This window comes from Cebus imitator, unplaced genomic scaffold, assembly GCF_001604975.1.
Source record: "Cebus imitator isolate Cc_AM_T3 unplaced genomic scaffold, Cebus_imitator-1.0 Scaffold117, whole genome shotgun sequence".
Classification (NCBI taxonomy): Eukaryota; Metazoa; Chordata; class Mammalia; order Primates; family Cebidae; genus Cebus; species Cebus imitator.
In genome coordinates, this window is record NW_016107432.1 from 9,714,743 (window position 1) to 9,740,373 (window position 25,631).

At 41.0% G+C, this 25,631-nt stretch overlaps 1 protein-coding gene and 1 long non-coding RNA gene across 2 annotated transcripts; both read left to right on the forward strand.

Annotated features, from left to right (window-relative positions):
- Positions 1-328: 328 nt before the first annotated feature.
- Positions 329-10,619, forward strand: TAT (tyrosine aminotransferase). Its single transcript, XM_017539177.2, has 12 exons — positions 329-444; positions 1,115-1,361; positions 1,514-1,618; positions 3,575-3,642; positions 4,502-4,660; positions 4,866-5,004; positions 5,837-5,889; positions 6,684-6,836; positions 7,120-7,248; positions 7,580-7,663; positions 8,694-8,792; positions 9,208-10,619. Exons 2-12 carry the CDS (start codon positions 1,127-1,129, stop codon positions 9,346-9,348), a joined length of 1,365 nt encoding a protein of 454 aa, XP_017394666.1. The 5' UTR covers positions 329-444; positions 1,115-1,126; the 3' UTR covers positions 9,349-10,619.
- A 1,864-nt stretch (positions 10,620-12,483) lies between these two features.
- Positions 12,484-24,477, forward strand: LOC108311685. The gene is made up of 3 exons (XR_001828328.2): positions 12,484-12,553; positions 22,791-22,867; positions 24,441-24,477. It is a non-coding gene; the product is annotated as an uncharacterized LOC108311685 (long non-coding RNA).
- Positions 24,478-25,631: the final 1,154 nt, after the last annotated feature.

Here is a 25,631-nt window from a genome sequence, read left to right on the forward strand (position 1 = left end):
ATATTTCTGTACTGTTAAAATTTTAACAGGTCATCTTGTAACAACAACAAAAAAATTTAATAAAAGCTATCAATTGTAATCAGAACTACCCTTTGACAGTAAATGTTCTCAAACCATCTCACCAAATGCCCAGAAAGAGTTAACACAGGAGAATTCCAGATTTTTGAAGTGAGGATGAATTCCTGCTTTGAGGGTGGGAGATGGGCTGAGGGATGAGAGGCAATGAGGAGGGGAGAGGAGGGAAGAAGCTGAGGGGAGGGCTGGCTGCTGAGCTCTCATTCCCAACCAATGGCATGAACATTTCAGGCCCAACGCCCATTTGTGGAGACTATTTCAGGAGTCTGGATTTGCATCTGAGTTCATTGCCACTGAGCCCTGCCGAAGAAGAGCTCAGGGAGCTTTAGGAGTTGGCTTCTTGGAGGCTGCTTCTCCTTTACTTGGAAGGTAAACATTTCAAGCCCAAAGTGATCAGGTGGTGGTGATTGATTGGGCTGTTTACTTTTTTCTTTTTGGTGTATGGATTTCCTGTTCCAACCAGGGCCGTAAGATGCTTATGGGATAGGGTTTTACTTTTACTAACAATGATATTTACATGGAACTTCTAATAAGGTGGAGTAGTAGTTCTTCCTGGTCCACTACAGATGACAAAGCGCAGATTGTCAAAGCGTTAAGTAGATTTTGTTGGTTAGGCTCGCATGGAATGAGGGAGCACCTATGCTTTGATGATTCACAATTTTCATATTATTCCTTCTTGGTTTCACACAAAGCATGGTTAAGCTTTGACAGGAATTACAGATGCATGTAGCAAATCCTACTTAAGTATTCAACTGAATGCTTTCTACTAACACTGTAGAATGAGTTCTTGCTTTATTTTCCATCTTAGTAAAAAGTCTTAAAAACTCTCTTAAGTTTTTAAGTTTAAAAAAAAAAATCCCCTCTTTCAAAAAAAAAAAACTATAAAAAAAAAAAAAAAAAAAAAAAAAAAAAAAAACAGAGAGAGTTTGGAAAGACACTTTCAGTGAAGTGACCCTGATGGTTAAGTGCAAATGTAGTTCCTCTCTCTCCCAGTGCTATGTTTCCAACATCACAGGGACCTTCTTCTTCCCCCTCCCAGGCTTCACTAGTGATGGACCCATACATGATTCAGATGAACAGCAAAGGTAACCTCCCCTCAATTCTGGACGTACATGTCAACGTTGGTGGGAGAAGCTCTGTGTCGGAAAAAATGAAAGGCAGGAAGGCCAGGTGGTCCGTGAGGCCCTCAGACATGGCCAACAAAACTTTCAACCCCATCCGAGCCATTGTGGACAACATGAAGGTGAAACCAAATCCAAACAAAACCGTGATTTCTCTGTCCATTGGTGAGTTGGGGACACTACTGAGGGAATGTCATAGTCCCCTCTACTCTCATATTCACAGGCTGGTTGGAGAAGACGGGAGGTGGGGGGTGAGTCTGAGGACTGAATATGGGAGAGTAATCTCTTGGTTCCTTTTTTTTTCATTCCATAAAAAGGGGACCCTACTGTGTTTGGAAACCTGCCTACAGACCCTGAAGTTACCCAGGCAATGAAAGATGCCCTGGACTCGGGCAAATATAATGGCTATGCCCCATCCATTGGTAAGCTGCTCCTGAGACTCTGTACCTGGTGGCTGCCCAATGTTTAGTGCTGTTATAACAGGACCAAATGCCTAGCAATTCTCTTCACTTTCCTGATGCATAATTTCTAAGAAGAAGCTAAGATTACATGGCCCTTTGGATTTGGGAAAGGGGTCTCGGGATGCTTAAATACAAGGCATCAAGGTCCATCTTCTTTCCTGGCTTCCTTTGGCATATGGGCACTTTCCCTCTAGGCTACCAAACATACTTATTTGTCAAATAAAGGTCAACACCTACTGTTACTAATTCTAATATGAAGGTCTTGAGTCTGGCAGGAGCTTTGTGTTTATTAAGCCTTCTAGGGGCTAAATGGTTTTACTTATTACCCTGTGTACATAGCTCCTTTGCTTCATTTCTTCTCTATGTATTGAAGGCCTATTTTCATTATGGTCCTGAGCACATTGAAATGCAATTGTTACTATTTAAGACTCAAGAGGTTAAACAAACACCCAAGAACAAGAAAAAATGGGCTGTCAAATTGAAGGATAGAAGGTTGTTTCTGATAGATAGAAATTACTTCTTTTTAGGTTTAATTCTCTCTATTAAAAATTTCTACCCTGAATATTTTGGTAAAGTACATGATTCTTTGACTTTCAGTGTTGCACATTTTTTTTCCCTTATGTGTACATAGAAACAATTCTAAATGCAGAATAAATCCCAGTTTCATGATAAAATCAAATTTAAAAAATGCTTTAAAGAGTTATATCGGGGACTTTGTGGTTTTTAAGGTTGATGACTTACATTTTATAAAGTTTCATACAACAAAAATCAAAACAAAATCAAGACCAAAATTTAAGTTATAAAAAAAGTTTATAATGACTTTAATATCCAAAGTATTGGGAAACTGATTTAACCTGAAAAACCAAAATCAAGTCTCCATTTGACAAATGTTCAAAGATTCTGAACATTTCATTCCAAAGGAGATACAGGTGGTAATATGCATTTAGAAAAGTGTTCCTCCTCATTAATAATTAAGGAAGTGCTGATTTATATAATTCTGAGAGACCCATCTATACGTATTAAGTTAGTAAACATTATGAAATAGTGCCTCTAGCCTTGCTAGCTTGTCTTCTTGAACATGTATTTTGTAAAATATTGTAACGGGCATGAAACTGCTGATATTTCAGGCTTATAAGCTAACATTTGGAAATATTGGACAAAAATAATATGAAATAAAAATTTGTACAAAAATACTGATAGCAATATCACATAACATAAAAAAACTTAAAATGGACCACATGAATTGAATGTATTGATTACAACTTCTTAAAAAATACAGTCCTTAAAGTAGATTTAGGAATAATAGAAATCCTTATTTTACACAGAATAAAACATAATTGCAGAAATCAAGATGGTGCAGAGTATTTGGGGAGCTCTTCCTTGTTAGTGTGTATACATTTGTGCTTATACTAAAATTGTACATAAAATTGTGAAGTGAATCTTCTTTATCCATAGTGGCTGAGAGCTGAACTATATAGAATGCCCTCTGAGCAGGGGCAGAGGCAGCCTGAAGCCCATGCTGGCCCTCCAGGGCACAGCTGTCAGTTGAGGAATGAAAACTCCACCTTCGGGCCAGGCACAGTGGCTCACCCCTGTAATCTCAGCACTTTCAGGAGACTGAGGTGGAAGGATCCCCTGAGCCCAGGAGTTTGAAATCCACCTGGGCAACAGACGGAGATTCCATCTCTACAAAAAAAAAAAATAAGTAAAAATAAAAATAAAAAACTATCTTGGTATAAGGGTGCATAACTATAGTCTCAGCTACTCAGGAGGGTGAGGTGGGAGGATCCCTTGAGCCCAGGAGTTTGAGGCTGCAATGTGCTATCACTGTGCCACTGCATTTCAAGCTTGCGTGGCAGAATGAGACACCGTCTCTAAAAATCAAAAAAACCTCCACTTTCCACTCTTTTCTTTCAGGCTACCTATCCAGTCGGGAGGAGATTGCGTCTTATTATCACTGTTCTGAGGCACCCATAGAAGCTAAGGTGAGCCTTATACAAGGTACCAGCTCTGAAGCAATTTAGGGCAGACTATCCCCTTTTCCCTATTTCTGTTTCACAAGAAGTACAGGTGTCAGAGGGGAAAAAGCTGAAAATAATTTTTCTTTAGCAATTTGAAGACCTCTGATATAGTTGGGGTCACGAATCAGTGATTATAGTTGAAGGTCATTACAGTATGATAATGACCATCTCATACAACTTAATGTGTCTGTCTCAAGGAGGCCAAAAGGATCTAGAGAGTATGTATATTTGGTTGTCTGCAAAAGATCATATGAGAACAACTCATAAACACCAAAAAATAATTTTTAAAAATTTTATCAATAGGTTTTAAAAAAATTATTATTTGTAGCTTTTCTCATTTACTGTAAGGTAATTTAGAGAGAAAGACAAAAGCACCAGGACATACTGAATTGATGGCAGTGCCAAGTTTAAATGATGTCCTTCCCTCTGTTGTCTGCTGTGTGGGGTCAGCATTTTCTAACATAATATGTGTCCGTTAGAAAATGCTGTGTGTATGTCAGAGAAGAGCCAGGCTTCAAATCTCTGGCCAAAAGTAAATAAATAACCAGGTTAAGAAAGTCCAAGGCCAGCATGCTCTCTCATGGAAGTCTGCCGAGTCACAACCAACTTGTTGTTTTTAAAGTGACCTGTTTAAGTGGCCAACATTTCCATAATAGTTATTAACATATATGAATTTCTTTTGGTTTTGGCTTAGTACATTTCCTTCTACTTACAGCTTGTTAAAGGAAGTTCACAATTGTTCCCAACTCACACATCTGACAACTTCTTTTCTCCTGTTGATGTTAGAACCCCTAATGAAATTAACCTTTTATTTCCTTCACAGGATGTCATTCTGACAAGTGGCTGTAGTCAAGCTATTGAACTTTGTTTAGCTGTGTTGGCAAACCCAGGGCAAAACATCCTGGTTCCGAGACCTGGTTTCTCTCTCTACAGGACTCTGGCTGAATCTATGGGAATTGAGATCAAATTCTACAATTTGTTGGTAAATGACTTTTTAATTTTGGACTCAAATGCTCAGTTACCAACCTGTAAAAAATATATGACTATTACTTCAGCAGAGGAAGGTCTCAAAATGGTGGTTGAACCCAGAGACACACTTTATTGCTTATATTGCTCCCTTGAGATAAGTGAGGATTTCCCCTAAATGTTTCAGAATCATCTTAGTTTCATCTTTTCTTTCTCTCTAGCCAGAGAAGTCTTGGGAAATTGACCTGAAACAACTGGAATCTCTGATTGATGAAAAGACAGCTTGTCTCATTGTCAATAATCCATCAAACCCCTGTGGGTCAGTGTTCAGCAAACGTCATCTTCAGAAGATTCTGGCAGGTACATCCAGTAGACTTTACAGAGGATGAGATGGGGACAGGATCCTTCAGCTGTTGTGTGGAATGACAAAAAATAGTCATTCCCTAAGTTCCAAGCCTGGGGTGGAGGTGGGGAACTCCACTGATGTCTCTCATCAATACTGTGCCATAGGAGTGGTAGGACTTGCCTAGAAGAAGAGTAGAAATATTTGCCTCTTAATCACTCCCAGGAGAAAGAGAAATAATACTTGCCTCTTCATCACTCCCATCATGTTGAAGAGAGGGTCTGAAATGTCTAGTTACTTAAATGGCGAATTCAGGCTCTGCACTCTGGAAGAATATATTAAGAATTTACAGTTCTTGGCTGGGCATGGTGGTTCATGCCTATAATCTCAGCACTTTAGGAGGCCGCGGCATGCAGATCACCTGAGGTCGGGAGTTCAGGACCAGCCTGACCAACAGAGAGAAACCCCGTCTCTACTAGAAATACAAAAAATTAGCAGGGTGTGGTGGCACATGCCTGTAATCCCAGCTACTCAAGAGGCTGAGGAAATAGAATCGCTTGAACTTGGGAAGCGGAGGTTGCGGTGAGCTGAGAGTGTGCCATTGCACTCCAGCCTGGGCAACAAGAGCAAAACTCCATCTAAAAAAAAAAAAAAATTACAGTTCTTAAATAGGACAAAACACACAAACATGAAATGCAAGGCACACTTTGTTTGCGCTTTCTGTCTTCTTCTTTAAGAACTGTAAATTCTTAATATTATGGGAGAGGGAAATTACATGATATGATGTGACTATTATGTGATAAAGCAATTCATGGTAAAACTGATTTTGGATGTTTCTTTTATTTTCAGTGGCTGCAAGGCAGTGTGTCCCCATCTTAGCTGATGAGATCTATGGAGACATGGTGAGTCTTGATCAGGATATATCAGTACAATAAGCTCAACCTCAAATTATTTTATGGGAACTTGAGAAGTGGAATAATCGGAAGCAACTCCTAATCATTTCAGTACAGCAAATCAGTATCCCTGCACTTTTAACAAACATACCGACCCACAACTCCTTAGCCAGTTTTCCAAAACCCAAAGGAACTTAGGAAATCCAAAGATTCTTGGAATTCATTTGGTTGCAAAACCTGATTTGACTTGATATTTGTAGATTTTTATTTATCCCACTAATGGATCTATATATTTGTTAGGAGTATGGGGGAAGTGGCAGAAATCCTAATATTCTTGATTAGGAATGCTATCCTAGACAGCTCTGGGAATGTTACATAACGTATGGTAAATGTGCTACATGGCCTTTCTAAAGCCCAAACCATTCTTCATTATGAAACATACCTGGTCCCAGGAATTTCAGATAAGGGATTGTGGACTCATCTTTACTTTTAAATCTGTAAGTCCTATAGACACAAATTTCATAGAGCCAGCTTCATGGAGTTGTACATATCATTACGGGGCTAGGGTCAGTTTCCTAGTTTCCTCATTTTAGGCTTCCTTATTCCAGTCCAGACAACAAATTAAATGTGTTTGTGTAGTCCCCTTTGAAGCCTCTTGCAATCCCAATCATGCTTCAGGGTAGAGATGATCCCATTAATCCCAGGCCCTGTCCCTAGTGATAGAAGGAAAAGGGTGTGAGGCATGGGATCTGGGATTGCGGTGAGAGGTAGAGAAGGCAACCAAAACAAGTGCTTCTTCTTAGGTGTTTTCGGATTGCAAATATGAACCAATGGCCACTCTCAGCACCAATGTCCCCATCCTGTCCTGTGGGGGGCTGGCCAAGCGCTGGCTGGTTCCTGGCTGGAGGTTGGGCTGGATCCTCATTCATGACCGAAGAGACATTTTTGGCAATGAGGTGAGAACAATATGAAAGAGTATGTCTAATTCAGGGTATATATTTACTTTGTGAGCACAGTGGGGACAAGGTAGGTTTTTTTTTCTCCTCTTTCTCCTGGTCAGTCACACAGCAGGTATGTGGGAGAGCTGGGCTACGAACCCAGAGGATCTGATCTAAGAATGCCACTAGGCACCATCACTTCCCAAGAATAAAAATCTGATAGAAAGGTCAGAACAAGAAACCTGAAGACAGGGTTGCTTAAGAAAAGCTAAACAACGTGTTTCTTGTGGGGGTCTTTTAGATTCGAGATGGGCTGGTAAAGCTGAGTCAGTGCATCTTGGGACCCTGTACCATTGTCCAGGGAGCTCTAAAAAGCATCCTACGGTGTACCCCGCAAGAGTTTTACCAGAACACTCTGAGCTTCCTCAAGGTAAGGCCAGTTCCTGCTCTCCACTTTGGGAGTTTGGGAGTCAGAGAATGCCGCCCGTGGAATTAGGAATAGTTGGTTCTTCTTTCTGGAGCCATGTTCTAATATTAGGATATGGCATCAGTGTAAGCATCTATTCTGTGCACACATTTCTCACTTCCGGCCATTCTCTCTGCCCCTGGCCGAAAGCTTCAAATGAGAGAGCTTTTTCTCTTAGACTCCTCATGCCATCACACCTACATTCCCAGTCTTCAATGAGGGGTCTATTGTTAATGACTTGGTTTTTCTTTTACTTAAATTTCAATCCTTGATTTCTTCTTGCCTCCTCTTGTAGTCCAATGCTGATCTCTGTTATGGGGCACTGGCTGCCATCCCTGGACTCCGACCAGTCCGCCCCTCTGGGGCCATGTACCTCATGGTGAGTACGTAGGTGGCAGGCACTAGGTCTATGCATGCTGTAAGGCAATGGGCAGTCACTCAGCAGAACTGCCACAGGCAGTTACGCAGGGCACAAAAATGACCAGCTAGGCGCCTGAGCCAGGCAGTTCAGGAGTTGTCTTATTCTGAATTGTCCCACTGAGGTAATTTAGCCTCTATCAGTTCTCATAAAACTCTTTAAAATACTTAATTACGCAGAGCATGATGGCTCATGACTGCAGTCCCAGAACTTTGGGAGGCCAAGGTGGATGGATCACTACAGCAAAGGAGTTAGAGTCCAGCCTGAGCAACATATTGTCTCCACAAGAAATAAAAAAGTTAACCAGCGTGGTGGCTTGCTCCTATAGTCCCAGCTACTTGGGAGGTGGAGACGGATGAATCACTTGAGTCTGGGAGGCCAAGGGCTGTAGTGAGCCATGATTGCGCCACTGCATTCCAGCCTGGGAGACAAAGTGAGACACCATCTGAAAAGAAAAAAAGAAATTTAATTCTTCAGTACAGATAATCATTTTATCTATGTAGGTACAGGGAAGATTTAAGACACAAATAAGAGGCTTTTCATACCACTGTAATTCTCAACTGGGAGTGATACTGGTTCCCTAGGAATATCTGGGAATGTATGGGAATTTTGTTTGTTTTCAGAATGACTGGGGCTGTCATTCTGTGGGTAAGGGATGTCAAATATCCTGCAGTGGGTGGGCTAGTCTCATGCCATAAAGGATTGCCTGGCCCTAATGCCAATACTCTCTCTTTTGAGACATACTAGCATTCTGTTTCCAGCTTTTATTTATCAGTGTCCGGGAGGGAACTCTTTTAATAAACTATTAATAAAAATATATCCTCTCTTCCCTGAGAAAAATTCGTTAAGTGTAAGCACTCTTATTTATCGGTTATCAGTAGCACAGTTCCAAGATATCTTTAAAAGTAGCCCCTACCTTAATTTCTGGCATAGCAAGTTGGCTGGTTCTCCCTCCTTCTGATAAGTTGGCCTCTCCCTCCTGTTGGTATAGGTTGGAATTGAGATGGAACATTTCCCGGAATTTGAGAACGACGTGGAGTTCACGGAGCGGTTAGTTGCTGAGCAATCTGTCCACTGCCTCCCAGCAACGGTGGGTGCCTGTGTCTCTCAGGACATTCTCAACAGTTTCTAGAGCCCCAGAAGAAACCTCTGAGCTGGTTTTTAGTGTGATCTTTTCTCCTCCACCAAAATGTCTTCTCATTTGATAAGATTCAAACTGATGTGTCTCATGGTTCCTATTTAAAATTTGTTTCTGCCCCCCCTTAATAATCCCATCCATCCTGGGAATAAAAGCCATAAACAAACATTCTAGATGAGAGGAAATAGAGTCATTTTAAGATGAACGAACTCAGTTGCTGACTTAGCATCCTAGTGACAGGAACTGAACGAACTGATGGCGCTGATGAAATGGTACCACTTCTTGTAGATCAGGGTCCTGACCATTTTAGGGTGGTCCAGTACCAGACTCAATTGCTCTGAAAATAACAGGCTCGTCTTTTTTGCAGTGCTTCGAGTACCCGAATTTCATCCGAGTGGTCATCACAGTCCCCGAGGTGATAATGCTGGAGGCATGTAGCCGGATCCAGGAGTTCTGTGAGCAGCACTACCACTGTGCTGAAGGCAGCCAGGAGGAGTGTGATAAATAGACTTGCATCCATTCTTCTGAGGAAGTGTCCCATTTGGGGAGGGCTGGACTAGGCCTTGCAGCTCCTCAGGGAGTTAGGTGGCCCTAGTGGGAGAGGGGCCTCAAATGCACCATGTCAAGAGTTCAAGATTGCTCCTGCTTTTCCCCAAGTACAACTACAACCACACTCAGATCTTCCTCATCCACAACACATCCCAGATTCTCCCTTGCTCTGCGCTACTGGAGTGACTCACTAATTCATTCATCTGTCTTCCTCTCTTAAGATTTCCTCCTTTTTTCTTGAAAGTACCAGGCAAACAAAGTTTACCAGAAAGCAGGTGAGACAAGAAAATGAGAGCTCAGGATGAGGGAAAAATAAAAGATTGAGAGAACTTGTGCCCTCAACCATTTCCTCAGACTCTAAAAAAGAACACACTCTGTCCAGGCAGGTCTGGAGCTCAATTCTCTTACTGCTTCTAGTTAGGATCCTAACTAGAAAGGGGTTGCAGGCACATATATTTGGTTAATTACATTTTGAATACATTAGGAAAAGTTGCTATTTGAACTTTTGATTTTTGGGGGGAGTAAAGAATTATTTTGTGATGCAAATAAATATCCTTTAATTGATCAATTGATCGACTTCCTAAATTTAGATTTGTGTGCATCAGGCTTTTTTTCTTTTCTTTTTTTTTGGAGACAGAGTCTTGCTCTGTCAACCAGCGTGGAGTGCAGTGGTGTGATCGTGGCTCACTGCAACCTCCACCTCCTGGGTTCAAGTGATTCTCCTGCCTCAGCCTCCCGAGTAGCTCGGATTACAGGTGTGTGCCACCACACCCGGCTAATTTTTGTATTTTTAGTAAAGATGAAGTTTCACCATGTTAGCCAGGCTGGTCTCAAACTCTTGACCTTAGGCAGTCTTCCCCGTCTCCCCCGCCCCTACCTTGCCTCAGCTTCCCAAAGCGCTTGGATTACAGGTGTGAGCCACCACATCTTTCTTAAAGATCAGGCATCAGGCTTTTTTAAAGTGACAGCACATCTGTACTACAGCAAGCAGGAATCAGAGACCTTCAAGAAATACTACTGTGTAAGGGCCAGAAATATCTTCACTTGTCATTGTTATAGAATCATTATTATTTTTGCTATGATGTTAATATTGATTTATTAATATATATTATCTTTTCATATATTTTCTAAGAAACATTTATATTGACAAGATCTTTTATTTTGCCAAGGGCATAAATTATTGTTTTTCTGTTTTTTTTTTTTAATAAATTTTACGAAGTATGGCTCTGCTGTGATGTGTTTTTTTCTCTTCTGTATGCGAATTTCTAATTCTAGGCACTGCTTAGTCCCATTTCCATTACCTATGAGGTTTCATTTACTTCTTTGTAAATGTACTGACTTTTGGAGTTACTTAAGAACCACAATTCCTAAAACATTTTATTTGGGAGCTCAACGTCTGGCTTCCTACTTACAAATCAAGAGGCAACAAGTTATAACCTCCGGCCTTTGTCTTTACATTTTCAACTTTTTGGATCCCTAACCTCTGGTCCCAAGCTCCTACCCCTTGCCTAGATCCACTAACCACTCACTAGGTCACAAAGTTGACTGCTCTGGCTTGACCCAGCTAATGAGAAGTGTCCCATATGTTCTTTCAGCATGAGCTTTTTGTTTGCAAATCTTCATAGGCACAGTTGCCTGTTTAATTTTTCTTCAGCACTTCCCTTAGAGGAGGGACCCTGAAGTTGACTTTTCAAGGTTGGGTGGTTAGGAATCTATCATAACCAGTCTGGAGATTTCTCACCAAGGGAAATTTTCCTTATCTAGAAGAGGAACTTCAGGTCTCAACCCTGTCAGTCACACCCAATTAATGTCCTTCACAAAAATAAACAGCAAATGTCCCCTTTCAATTTGTGTTCAGTGAGCTCACAGCAAAATTTACCTTTTAATTTTCTTCAGCAAATCCAAAATGAATATACAAAGAATGAAATTAAAGATTTCAGTTTCCTGTATGCCACCGCCGCCAATTTTCCAAAAAAGCCTGGCTCCTCTTTTCCTGTTCCTCCATCCAAGCCCCCAAAGATCTCTATCCAGAAATAAACAGGAAGACTCAGCGATTTACAAAAGACATTTTAGCTTCACACGTTCAGATAATTCTATCCAGCACATTATAGAATTCTACTTAGACCTCTTAAATTTCCAAGTTTCCTTGGTATTTACATTTTGATAAGAGAGTCAATGGCCCTTCAAACATTTAAAAAGAACACATGTACACTGGACAATTTCAAAGGATACAAACTAACACAACAGTCCTTTCTCATTCCTGTCCTTCAGCCACTCAGTTTCTTCTCCCCTGAGGGAATCAGTTATCAGTTGCTGGTCATATATCCTTTGCCTATGTAAGCATGTGTGTGTGTGTACTTTTCCTTTTTTTCAAATAAACTACTAGACAACTTTATAATTCTGCACGCAATGAAAGTCAAAGGAGGGATGGCATTGCTGGGGTGTCGCCTACGTCATGGGTGTCTCTAGATAAAAAAGGAATTCTCGGGTGGCAGCTACTTCCCACACAAACTTAAAATTCCCAAAAGTCAATTGCCAGTTGCTTTGGGTGGTGGCGTCAGAATGTCTTCAGATAACACAAAAAATACGTATAACAATCGGAGAAGACCAGGTGCGATGGCTCAGGCCTGTAATCTCAGCACTTTGGAAGGCCAAGCTGGGAGGATCACGAGGTCAGGAGTTCGAGACCACCCTGACCAACATGGTGAAACCGCCCGTCTCTACTAAAAATACAATTTAGCCGTGCGTGGTGGTGCGCGCCTGTAATACCAGCTACTCGGGAGGCTGAGGCAGGAGAATCGCTTGAACCCGGGAGGCGGAGGTTGCAGTGAGCCGAGATCGCGCCATTGCACTTCAGCCCGGGCGACGGAGCGAGACTCCGTCTCCAAAAAAAGAAAAAAAAAACGGAGACGAGGGCTCTCAGCTGCGAATTCAACTTTTCATTCTGTGTCCAAGCACCGCCCACCGGGTAACTAGGGAGTATCAAAACAGGCTGGCAACAAGCGCCCCACAGCAGCCCCAGGCACATCCCTACCCGGCGACCCGCGGCTGCGCAGGCGCAGATGCAAGCTTACGAGTCCTGCGTTGCTCAGTACGCACGCGCTGTCGCTAGGCGACGAGGCGTCGCTCTGGGCGCCCGCGTAGAATCTGAGCTGCAGGAGAGGGTGAGTCTGTTTATTCGGTCCCTGCTTTCTGTTAGGATGTTACATTTTGTTTCCTTTTTCAGCCTGTCTACCCCAGTCACACCCTGCTTCGAATTTCTCTTCCTCTTTGCCCCCTGGTTTGGGCTCTGACTGGTGGAATTCTTCCAGGAAGTTGACAAAACATCCTTGGCGTTTTTAACACCTGTTAACATTTCCCAACTTTAGATCAGAACCCGCAAGTTCCAAGAATTGTGACGCAGAGCAGAAAATCCTTTTAGCTGGTGTTAGTTTCAAATGGTATTGCCCCCTAGACTTTTCTCAAGAATCGTGTTCTTACCGTCCGGAGTATCTGTCGTTAGGATCTCTACTCAGTAAGAAAAATGAATCCACTTCGCCTGCTCTTGTCAAAGGCAAAGCAGGACAGTAAAGTGGCTAGGACAGGTTCTAACCAGTAATATACTAATGGAATAGGGAAGAATCCAGCACGAACTGAACTCAACTTGGATTTGTACAAAGGTTACTCAGACTTTAAAGGAAAAATGAGGGAATAGGGAGAGGGGAGAGGGATGAGGGGGTGCTAGGAAGAGCGAGGGAAGTGAAAAACTACAAAAAGTGGGAGTTGGGGGTTAGTCCACGTGAAACCCATCTGGGTTTGTTAAATGGTGTTGCTGGAAGTTAGGCTGTTACCCTCCCACAGAGGCTCGGAAACAGGGACCATATCTTCTGGTGTTGGCTGGAACGTAAATTCCTTTGGCAGCCTGAGTTTTTTCAGGCAGGCCCTTTAAAGGGGGGCTGGAGTCATCCTAAAGATGCTACTACCTTGAACTGTTAGAGACTGTGTTAGAGTTTTTTTCAAGTCTGTTGAGGCATAGTCCAGAAATGGCTCGGAGCGTGGCTAAAGTTTGGTCAAGGAGAGAATCTTTGTTACTCCACATATTCTGCACATTACTCTGCAAGAAGGATTGTATTTTACATACCTTAAAGTTTGAATTATTGCATATGTTGGAAAAGAACTGAATTCCTAGTACATATTATTTAGATTATTTATTTTAAACAACTTAAGTTTATTTACAAACAAGTTTCATATAATGCTATAGAACGTGCAAATACAGATGCTCTCTGTAGGTCAAATTGTTTCACAGCACCTTCCAAAGAGGCAGTCATTTGCAAACGTTAAGGTTGGAGTATATTATACAGGAAGTGATGCCCAATTCCTCAAGGAAAACAATAAACAGAAGCACTAGCACATGGGTGTCTTAATTTTTGTGTGTTTCAAATGTAGAAAAGAATTATTGGTTGTTAACTCATTTGATAGCCTAAATTCAATGTATTTTTACATTATACTATATTTAAAAAGTAAAATTGCAAGAGTGTCCCTTTGGCAGTGCACATGCTAAAATTGGAACAATGCAGAGAAGATTAGCGTGGTACTAGCAAACCAAATTCAACAGTATGTTACAAGGATTATACAACATGACCAAGTGGGATTTATTACTGAGATGCAACATATAAAAATCAATCAATATAATATGCCACATTAATAGAATGAATAAAAACCACATGATTGTTTTAACTGATGCAGAAAAATTAGTTGACAAGATTTGACACCTTTTCATGATAGAAACACTCAATGAACCAGGAACAGAAGGAACCTACTTCAAGATAATAAAAGCCCATGTTCCAACTTCCTGGAATATCAGAGACCATCTATGAAAATCTCACACCTGTAATCCCAGCACTTTGGGAGGCTGAGATAGGTGGATCACCTGAGGTCAAGAGTTTGAGTCCAGCCTGGCCAACATGGCAAAACCCTGGCTCTACTGAAAATATAAAAATTAGCTGGGCGTGTTAGCACACGCCTGTAGTCCCAGCTACTCTACTCGGGAGGCTGAGGCAGGAGACTCACCTGAACCCAGGAGGTGGAGGTCGCAGTGAGCCGAGATCACACCACTGTATTCCAGCCTGGGTGACAGAGCGAGACTATATCTCAAAAAAAAAAAAAAAAAGGGGGGGGGCAAGAAAAGCTTATATCAAACTTCATACTCAATGATGAAAGACTAAAAGCTTTTTTTCTAAGATCAGGAGAAAAGCATGGATGCCCACTCTCATCACTTTGATTCAACATAGTATTGGAAGTAGTAGCCAGAGCAATTATACAGGAAAAAGAAATAAAAGGCATTCAATTTGGAAAGGAAGGAGTAAAATTATCTTTGTTCTCAGATGACATGATCTTATATGGAGAAAACCCTAAAGATTCCACAAAACTTTGTTAGAACTAATAACCAAATTCAGCAAAGTAGTAGTATATAAAATTGATATGCAAAGTCAGTTACTTTTCTATACACTAACAATGAACAATCCTAAAAGAAAATTAAGAGAACAATTCCACTTACAATAGTATAAAAAAGAATAAAATACGTAGGAGTAAACCTAACCAAGGAGGTAAAAGATTTGTACAATCAAAACTACAAAACACTGCTGAAAGAAACTAAAGAAGACACCAATAAATGGGAAGATATCCCACGCTCATGGATTGCAGTACTTGATGCTGTGAAGATGTTGATGCTACCCAAAGTGATCAGTAGATTTCAACACAATCCATATCAAAATCCCAATGGCTTTTTTTTTAAAAAAATAGAAAACAATCACCCAAAACTTCGTAAAAAATCTCAAGGGACCCAAAAAAAAAAAAAAAAAAAAAAAAAAAAAAAAAATTGAAGAATAAAGATGGAGTCACATTTCCTGATTTCAAAAGATATTACAAAACCACAGTAATCAGAACAGTGTGGCACTGGCATAAAAAAAGATAAATGGGCCAATGAAATAGAACAGCCAAGAAATAAACCCTCGTATATATAGTCAAATGATCTTTGATAAGGGTGCCAAGACCACTGAATGGGAAAAGAAATGCCTTCAACAAATGGTTTTGGGAAAACTAGATATCCACATGCAAAAGAAGCTGGGCCCTTATCTTACACCATATACAAAAATTAACTCAGACTAACGACCTAAATGTAAGACCTCAAACTATAAAACTCCTAGAAGAAAACATGGGAAGAAAGCTTCATGACATTGTGTTTGGCAATGATTTCTTGGATATGACACCAAAAGCATAGGCAACAAAAGCAAATATGGACAAATGGGACTTTAAAATTTTTGTGCATCAAAGAACGTAATTAAAATGAAAAGGCACGTCATTCTCCCTGTAGAATGGAAGAAAATATTTGAAAATTATGTATCTGATGAGGCATTAACATTCAGAATATATAAAGAACTCCTGCAACTCAACAACAAAAAAGTCAAATGACCCAATTTAAAAACCAACTGGAATAGGCATTTCTCCAAAGAAGATACACAGATGGCCAACAAGCATATGAAAATATGCATGACATCACTAACCATTAGAGAAATTCAAAGCAAAACCACATTGAGATATCACCTCAGGGTAATAGTATGCCCATTATTTTTTTAAAAACACCAAAACCCAGAAAATAGCAACTGTCGCTGAGTATGTGGAGAAACTGGATCCTTTTGCATTGGTGATGGGATTGCAAAATGGTGCAACCACTATAGAAAATAGTATGGCAGTCCGTTGAAAACTGCCAAACTACCATATGATTCAGCTATACCACTTCTTGGTATATATCCAAGAGAATTGAAAGCAGACTCTCAAAGAGGTATTTGTACTGTCAGGTTCATAGCAGCACAATAACAATAGCCAAGAAGTAGAAGCAACCAAAGTGTCTACTGAGGGGTGAATGGATAAACAAAATGTGGTATGTACATACAATAACATATTATATAGACTTAAGGAAGAAAATCGTGTCACCTCCTGTCACTTTTTTTGTGGGGGACATATTTTTTATGTGTTGTTTTCAAACAGCCATGAGAACCAGTGATGATTATCCCATATCACAGACATGATTTACCACCACTTCCCCACCCCCGCTCCCACGAAGAAAGTAGGGCAAGTGCTGTGCTGCCCTTTTGGGCCTGAGTGGTAACATGATTGGAACCTAGGAACTCTGGTCTCCTTGGCTACTGTTTTTCAAAACTCTGTGCCACACAGGAGTGGATCCAGGCCTGAAGGTCATAAAATTCTGGGGACTCTCTTTAAGAAAAAGAATTCTAAAATATCTTTTCTTGCAAATATTATAAAAATATACTGCCACATTAATGTTGCTAGGGTCCCTGCTAGCACCTTAAGAAGAAGGAACTCATTTGAGTCAGGATCCTCAATGTTGAACCTTGAGGACATAATGTTAAGTGAAAGAAGCCAGTCACAAAAAGACACATACTGTATGATTCCATTTATATGAGTTATCTAAAGTCGTCAAATTCATAGAAACAGAAAATAGAATGACAGAAACTAGGGTCTGTGGAGAGGAGAAAAAGGGAGTTGTTTAATAGGTATGGAGTTTTAGATTTCCAAGATGAAAAAGTTCTAAAGATCTATTTCACAAAATGTGAATATACTTTACTGAACTGTACACTTAATATGGTTTAGATCGTAAACTTTATATGTGTTTTTAAAAGTCACAATAAGAAAAACCCCATGTCAGCTCCATGATGACAATAATTTTTTGTCTGTTTTATTTTCTTCTATATGATCAGTGCTTAGAACAGCAGCTGGGATAGGGTAGCCTCTCAGTACATATTTGATGAATGAATGAATGGGAAAATTCAAAGACTAATCTGTTGCCATTACTTTTTATCTTCTTGTTAAGTGAACTACAGCAAGGGGAAGTTAAGTTTAACTGAAGATGCTATTAGCATAGATGAAAGACACAGAGACAAAGGCATTTAGAAAGATCACTTTCAAAGAGGTGCAAGGAAATAGTAAACACTTGAAAAGTTGTTCAACATCATTAGCCATTAGGGAATTGCAAATTAAAACCATGAGATACTTCTTCACACTTATAGAATGGCTGTAATAGAAAAGTCAGACAATAAGGAGTGTTGGGAATAATGTGGAGAAATTGAAATCTTCATACACCACTGGTGGGAATGTAGAATAGTGCAGCTACTTTGGAAAACCATTTGGCATTTCCTCAAAAGGTTAAAAAATATGGTTACTATCTGATTTTCAATTCTACTCCTAGAGAAAAGAAAACGTATGTTCCATAAAAACTTTTACACAGCTGGGCATGGTAGTGTGTGTCTGTAATACCAGCTATTCAAGGAGGCGGAGGCAGGAGGATTGCTTGAGCCCAGGAGTCTGGGACCAGTCTGGATAACATAGGGAGACCCTGTCACACACACACAAATCTTCAAAGAGCTAGGTGCAGTAGCTGTAGTTTCTGCTACTTGGGAGACTGAAGTACAAGGATCACTGGAGCTCAAGATTTTGAGGCTGCAGTGAGCTATGTTAGCACCACTATATTTCAGCCTGGATGACAGAGCCAGACCCTGTCTCTTAAAAAAAAAGTCCAAAAAACTTTTCATGCAAATGTCCATAGCAGCATTATTTATAACAGCCAGGAGAAAATGGAAACAACCCAAATATTGGATAAATGAAATGTGATGTATGTATACAATGGAATATCATACAGGAGCAAAAAGGAATGTAGTACTAATTCATGCTACTATAATACATGGAAGAATCTTAAAAATGTCAGTAATAAAAAATACTATGGGTTGTGTGATTCCATGTATGTAAATGTCCAGAATAGGCAAACTTATTGTATTGCTCTGTTCTTGCACTGTTATAAAAAACTACTTAAGACTAGGTAATTTATAAGGAAAAGAAGTCTAACTCTGCTCACAATTCTGTGGGTTGTGCAAGCCTCTTCTTCTGAGGAGGCCTCGGGAAACTTAAAATCATGGCAGAAAGCGAAAGGGAAGAGACGCATATTCACGTGGCTGGCTGGAGGCAGGGGTAGGCACTGCACACTTTTAAACAAGCTTATCTTAGGAGAACTCTATCACAAAAAGAGGAAGAGGGAAGTCCACTTTTATGATTCAGTCACCTCCTACCAGGCCCCTCCTCCTACACTGGGAATTACAATTCGACACGAGATTTGGGCAGGGACACAGAGCCAAACCATATTATTCTGTCCCTGGACCCTTCCAAATCTTATGTACTTCTCGCACTGCAAAATACAATCACTCCTTCTCAACAGCCCCCCAAAGTCTTAAATGATTTCAGCATTAACTCAAAAGTCTTCAGTCCAAAGTCTCAGCTGAGACACGGCAAGTCCCTTCCACCTATGAGCCTGTAAAATAAAAAACAAGTTACTTCCAAGATACAACGCGGGTATCGGCATTGCATAAATACTCTGTTTCCAAAAGGGAGAATGGCCAAAATGAAGGGACTATAGGTCCCATGCAAGTTCAAAACCCAGCAGGGCAGTAATTAAATCTTAAGGCTCCAAAATTATCTCTTTGACTCCATATGTCACATCCAGGCCACACTGATGCAAGGGGTGGACTTCCAAAGTCCACGCAAAGTCCACGCACTTCCAGAGTCACGCAGCTCTGCCTCTGTGACTCTGCAGGGTACGGCCCTCATGGCTGCTTTCACAGGCTGGTGTTGAGTGCCTGCAGCTTTTCCAGGTGCATGCAAGCTATCAGTGGATCTACCATTCTGGGGTCTGGAGGACAGTGGCCCTCTTCTCATAGCTCCTCTAGGCAGTACCCCAGTGAGGATTCTGTGTGGGAGTTCCAACTCCACATTTCCCCTCAGCACTGCCCTAGTAGAGGTTCTCCATGAGGTCTCTGTCTCTGCAGCAGATTTCTCTCTGGACATCCAGGCATCACCATATATCTTTTGAAATTAGGCAGAGGCTCCTAAGCTACAACTCTTGCCCACTGTGCACCTGAAGGCATAACATCACATGGAAGTCACCAAAGGTTTTGGCTTGCACCCTCTGGAGCCGTGGCCTAAGGCATATCTGGGGTTATTTTAGCCACAACTGGAGCTGGAGCAGCTGGAACAAAGGGCACTATGTCCCAAGGCTGCACACAGTAGTGGGTCCCTGGGTCCAATCCATGAAATCAATTTTTCCTCCTAGGCCTCTAGGCCTGTAATGGGAGGGGCTACCATGAAGGTCTCTGACATGCCTTGGAGGCATTTTCATCATTGTCTTGGCTATTAACATTCAACTTTGCTTTACTTATGCAAATTTATACAGCCAGCTTGAATTCCTCCCCAGATAATGGGTTTTACTTTTCTACCATATGGCTTGGCTGCAAATTTTCTGAACCTTTATACTCTGCTTTCCTTTTAAATATAAGTTTCAGTTTCTGATAATCTCTTTGTGCATGCATATGAGTGTATGCTGTTAGAAGCAGCCAGGCTATATCTTGAATTCTTTGCTGCTTAGAAATTTATTCTGCCAGGCACCCTAACTCATTTCTCTCAAAATCAAAGTTCAACAGATCCCTAGAGCAGGGTCACAATTTCGCCAGTCTTTCTGCTAAAGCATAGTGAGAGTAACCTTTACTCCAGTTCCAGTAAGTTCTGTGACAGGAAAATACATGTTGGGGACCCCATGTCACTAAGCTAAAAGGAAATGTCAAGCTGGGAACTGCTTATGGCAAACCTGCCTCTCATTCTATTCAGAGTCATCCTTATGCACACTGATGTAAATGCACACTGATTGCCTCCTTTGGAAAGGTTAATCAGAAACTCAAAAGAATGCAACCATTTGTCTCTCACCTACCTGTGATCTGGAAGTCCCCTCCCTGCTTGAGTTGTCCTGCCTTTCCAGACAGAACTAATGCTTACCTTATGTATGTTGATTGATGTTTTCTGTCTCCCTAAAATGTATAAAACCAAGCTGTGCCCCAGCCACCTTGGGCACATGTCGTCAGGACCTCCTAAGGCTGTGTCATGGGTGTGTGTCCTCAATGTTGGCAAAATAGACTTTCTAAATTCACTGAGAATGGTCTCAGATATTAGGGTTTCACAGTTTCTCATCTCCTTCTGAGAACTCCTCAGCCTGGACTTCACTGTCCAGCATTTTGGTCACAACCATTCAACAAGCCTCTAGGAAGTTCTAAACTTTCCCTCATATTCCTGTCTTCTGGGCCCTCCAAACTGTTCCAACCTCTGCCTATTATTCAGTTCCAAAGTTGCTTACACATTTTCAGGTATCTTTATAGCAATGCCCCACTTGTATGGTACCAATTTTCTGTATTAGTGCATTCTCACACTGCTATGAAGAAATACCTGAGACTGGGTAATTTATAAAGAAAAGAGGTTTAATTGTGCTAATGGTTTTGCAAATTGTATAGGTTTCTGCCTCTGGGGAGGCCTCAGGAAACTTACAACATGGTAGAAGGTGAAGGGAAAGCAGGCACATCTTCACGTGGCCAGTGGGGGTGGGAGGAGGTTCTAAACACTTTTAAACAAGCAGATCTTGGGAGAACTCTCTCACAAGAATAGCAAGGGGGAAGTCTGCCCCCATGATTTAATCGCCTCTCACCAGGCCCCTTCTTCAACACTGGGGATGACAATTCAACATGAGATTTGGGTGGGGACACAGAGCCAAACCATATCACTCCTAGAGACAGAAAATAGATTAGTTACTTTTACAGCTGGGGTGAGGGCATATGTGGGAGATGGACAGCAATGGCTAGTGGGTACAGAGTTTCATTTTGGAGTGATGAATATATTCTAAAATTGATAATGGTGATGGTTACACAACTCTAAAGAAACTAAAAACCATTGAATTGTACAAGTTAAGTGGGTGAGTTGTGTAGCATGTAGATCGTATCTCAGCAATACTGTTTTTTTTGTGTGAAGAAAGAAGATATAAAGGAGTCAGACTCTGGAAAGATCAACTCAAATAGCTGTGTGGCATTTAAAGGATTTTTAGGTTTTTAAAGAGAAGAAAAATCATATAAGATTACCAGTTTGTATCTATCTGTTCATGGTGGAAAACAGTAATCTTTTCTCATGTTCATCATAGTCACAAACATTGTGACGCCATTTCAGACATAATCATTCTAAAAGGCAGAGATAACTTCATTTTTTTAAAGTTAAGGAGTGCACATGTACAGGAATCACTTAGTTTGGGAACTAGAACTAGATGGGGTGACCTCATCATTGTTGTTTCATCTAAGAGTACAAAGTGCTTATTTTTACTGACTTTGGCATTTCATAATGGAAGCAGGGCAAAGTTTCAGTTGGGCGTCCACACTGGGAGCAAGAAGAAATTTCTAGAAAAACATCTGAGATGTTTCTGTAAATAGCAGAATTAGCGTATGTGCTAAACTAGTGGTTTTTACACTTTTTTGTTCATGTGCTCCCTATAATAATAAAAAAAATTCAAACATATACAAAAGTAGCAGCAGTAGTATAATTCGCACCAATATACGCATCATTCAGATTTAATGACTCTCAAGATACTGCCATATTTGTCCCTTCCTTCTTTTTCTTATTTTCTTTGCCAAAAGATTGTAAAGCAAATCCTGAACATCATGTTAGTTTTCCCTATACACCTCGGTACACATGTCTAAACACATAATTTCTTAACCACAGTGCTACATCACATTAAATAATCAGATATTTTTGGTTGCCTCCAAAATGTCTTCTTATAGTTGGTTTATTTGGATCAGGATCCAAACAAAATCTAATCATTACCCTTCAGTTTTATGTCTTAAGCTTAAATCTCTCTGAATTTAGAGAAAGCTCCTATTTTTTTCTTTTCTTTTCATAACATTGACTTGTTGCAGAAATAGTTGTCTTATAAAATATCCTACATTCTGGATGTGTTTGTTTGCTTCCTTGTAGTGTCATTTTACTTGTTCATTTAACTAGAGCATGCATTTTTCAACAGAGATAATATTGGATATTTACAGAAATTTACCTTCTTCGTTGCTGTTGAAATAGCATCTTGCTCTTTGCCCAGGCTGGAGTGCAATGACACGATCACAATCACAGCTACCTGCAGCCTTGACCTCCTGGTCTCAGGTAATCTTCTCACCTCAGCCTTCCGAGTAGCTGGGACCACAGGCACACACCACCGTGCTCACCTAATTTGTGTATTTATTGCAGAGCTGGGGTCTTACTATGTTGTCCAGACTGGTCTCAAACTCCTGGGTTCAAGTGACCCTTTTGGCCTCCCAAAGTGCTAGGATAATTTTATTTTTTCGTCTTGTATTTCTACTTTATGTTTGACCCCAGTTTTACCTTAATGTTATCCTTATCTTTGAAAGTATTTTATTGATCATACTTCTCTGCCACAAAAGTACAGACTGATATGGCAGGTTGCTAGTTGTTCCACAATGCCCTTCTCTTCTTCTTTTCTAGTATTAAAACTGCAGATGTAATGGATCAGGATCACTTTTCAGTGAATTTCTCAACTTCAGGGTTTCCAGACCATACAGGTAGGACACATTTGAACACTAAACTCATGTAAAGGACTGCCTGTGCTTACAAACTGTCGTGGAGAATTTTCTTTTTCCTTCCCAGGGGACAGAATAAGAAATATTTCTTTTTAATCCGTCTTGTTACTCAGACTTAACATTTGGAAGGTCTTGGCTTTGTGGAGAGGTCTAAATTTTAACTCCCTGCCTTATATGGGTCTAAGTCCTCCTCCACTCATGTTAAACTCGAAACCCATGACTACTGAGATAGTACCAGCATAAGCATACTCTTATTTTCCGAATTTTCAGGCCCCTCTTTGTTTTGGCTTCTTTGGGGATTCATGTACTCTCTTGCAAGCTTGGCTCTGAATGTGAAAAAATGTTTGTTAGATATCTGTCTTGTGATGTTGCTTTGGAAATCTCTATACTTCCTTTACATCCTTCCATCCTGATGTTTCCTCCTTCCATCCTCCCCTGCTTAAAATATTTGTTCCATAGCAGGTAAAATTATCTGCCATTATCAAACCGTTTACTTCTTTGCCCTAAATGTAACTTGGCTCTTTCCCTAAAGTCACTGTTTGAAACAACCTTTTTGCCACGAAACCCAGATTCTAACTTACTGTTTTTTTCATATAGGTACTTCCCCAGACTCACACAATAACCAGCTTCCTTTGAAAGATGTGCTGCATTACTTTATATCATTTCTGTGCACACTACCTTATTTATTTAGGGCCTGATATGTGGGCAATTTCAACATCCGTGGATGGCCTCACCCAAACTCTAACGTCAAGTCCCCTTGCTTATTCCAAACCTGAGGAGCTATACATTCTACCCCGCAATGGCCACCCACTCCCAAAGCCACACCTGTGTTCCTTGTCATCATCTGAACTATTCTTAGGAATAGACTATCTTAGGAGTGTTAAGCCCTGTCATATAACTTTCTAACCGCAAGCTGCTCACTCTCCAACTGACTCACAGTAAGACACCTGGACATCGTTCAGCCCTCTGATCTCTTCAAACATTTCCCAAGTCCATTAACTCCCCTGCATTGTTACACTTCTTTTGTTTCCCCATGGTGCTGTACTCTGCCCACCTTCCCGCCAGCGATCTCCACTTCTTAGCTTCCTTATCATTGTATAGCATCTACTGTGCAGAGCCTCTCCCTGGGATTAATCTGATCCTGAACCTTCTCCATTTCTATACTTAAAGTAAAAATAAAGGTAAACGGGTGCCACTGGTACCTGGTCTCTGGCCTCACTAGGGCCTCCATACTGTCTTGGTAATCCCTTTACAAACACTGGACCAGTGCTTCCTTGAGTTGAAGATGGCAGGACTATAGAATGAGAGGAGCCTGGGTGCTTCAGTTACTGCTTGGAGAAGAGCCATTTATTGACTATATTGGTCTTCATTTGAGCAAGAAAAAACTTCAGTTGTGTTTGAGCTATCAAGCATTTGGTATCGTTTGTTGTAACAATTACCATTACTTTAATGAATACAGTGAGATACCATTTAAAATGTTAATTTTCATCAATAATAAGAGAAAATGTTATTTTAAACTAGCAATATAAAATTTAATTTTTCTTTTTTTTCTTAGACAGGGTCTCACCCTGTCGCCCAGGCTGATCTCAAATTCCTGGCCTCAAGTTATCCTCCCGCCTCAGTCTCCTGAAGTGCTAGGATTACAGGTGGGACCGCACCTGGCATAAATAAATTAACAGTATATTTGTTTTGTTTTGTATTGAGACAGGGTCTCACTCCATTGCAAAGGCTGAAATGCAGTGACGCAATCATGGATCACTGCAGCCTGGACCTCACAGGCTCAAGAGATCCTCCCACCTTGGCCTCATGAGTAGCTGGGACTACAGGTGCACATTAACAAACTCATAGTTAATTTTTGTATTTTTTTTTGTAGAGACAGGGTCTCACCATGTTGCCCAGGCTGGTCTTGGACTTCTGAGCTCAAGTGACCCACCTGCTTCAGCCTTCCAAAGTGCTGGGATTATAGGCGTGAGCCACCATCAGTTCCAACAGTATATTTGTGATATTAAAATTTTGTATGGGGGTTGGTGGTGATTGGAAAAATAATGTCTATTGGGCTCGCTGGAGTGATGGTGGGGGGATGATAACGAGAAAAAGAGAAACACTGGTCTCAATCCTGAGGTACCTACAGAGCTTTTTGGCGTTCGTGAATGGTTGTCACTGTTCCCAGTCACTTACACGTGTTTGTCCAGCACATTTGCTGCAGACTTCATTTGTCCTGCCCATTTTACCTGAGGCCCTAAATGATCATGTTTTGCCTCTTTTTTTTTTTAAGACAGAATTTCCCTCTTATTGCCCAGGTTGGAGTGCAATGGCGCGATCTTGGCTCACCGCAACCTCTGCCTCTCGGGTTCAAGCAATTCTCCTGCCTCAGCCTCCCGAGTAACTGGAATTACAGGCGTGTGCAACGACACCCAACTAATTTTGTATTTTCAATAGAGATGGGGTTTTTCCATGTTGGTCAGGCTGGTCTAGAACTCCTGACTTCAGGTGATCCACCTGCCTCAGCCTCCCAAAGTGCTGTTACAGGCTTGAGTCACTGCACCCAGCCACGTCTTGCTTCTTTAAACCCTTTCCTCTTCTGGCCACAGCTGCCTGAATTAGGGTGGACGTGAGCCATGACTAGTTAAGGCACGGTGAGTGACTGGTCCCAGGAAGGCTGGCTGCACCTCGCCTCCTCTCCCCAGTCTCTTCTTGGTCCACCTCATGTGATGCAGCTCTGTAGTTTTATAACAACTACTCTACC

Bases quoted from the DNA above. Each gene is read 5' to 3' on its own strand.
- TAT (XM_017539177.2), top strand. From the start codon at position 1,127: ATGGACCCATACATGATTCAGATGAACAGCAAAGGTAACCTCCCCTCA. The intron at 1,619-3,574 runs GTAAGCTGCTCC...CTTTTCTTTCAG, and splicing joins TGGCTATGCCCCATCCATTG to GCTACCTATCCAGTCGGGAG. The intron at 6,837-7,119 runs GTGAGAACAATA...GGGGTCTTTTAG, and splicing joins GAGACATTTTTGGCAATGAG to ATTCGAGATGGGCTGGTAAA.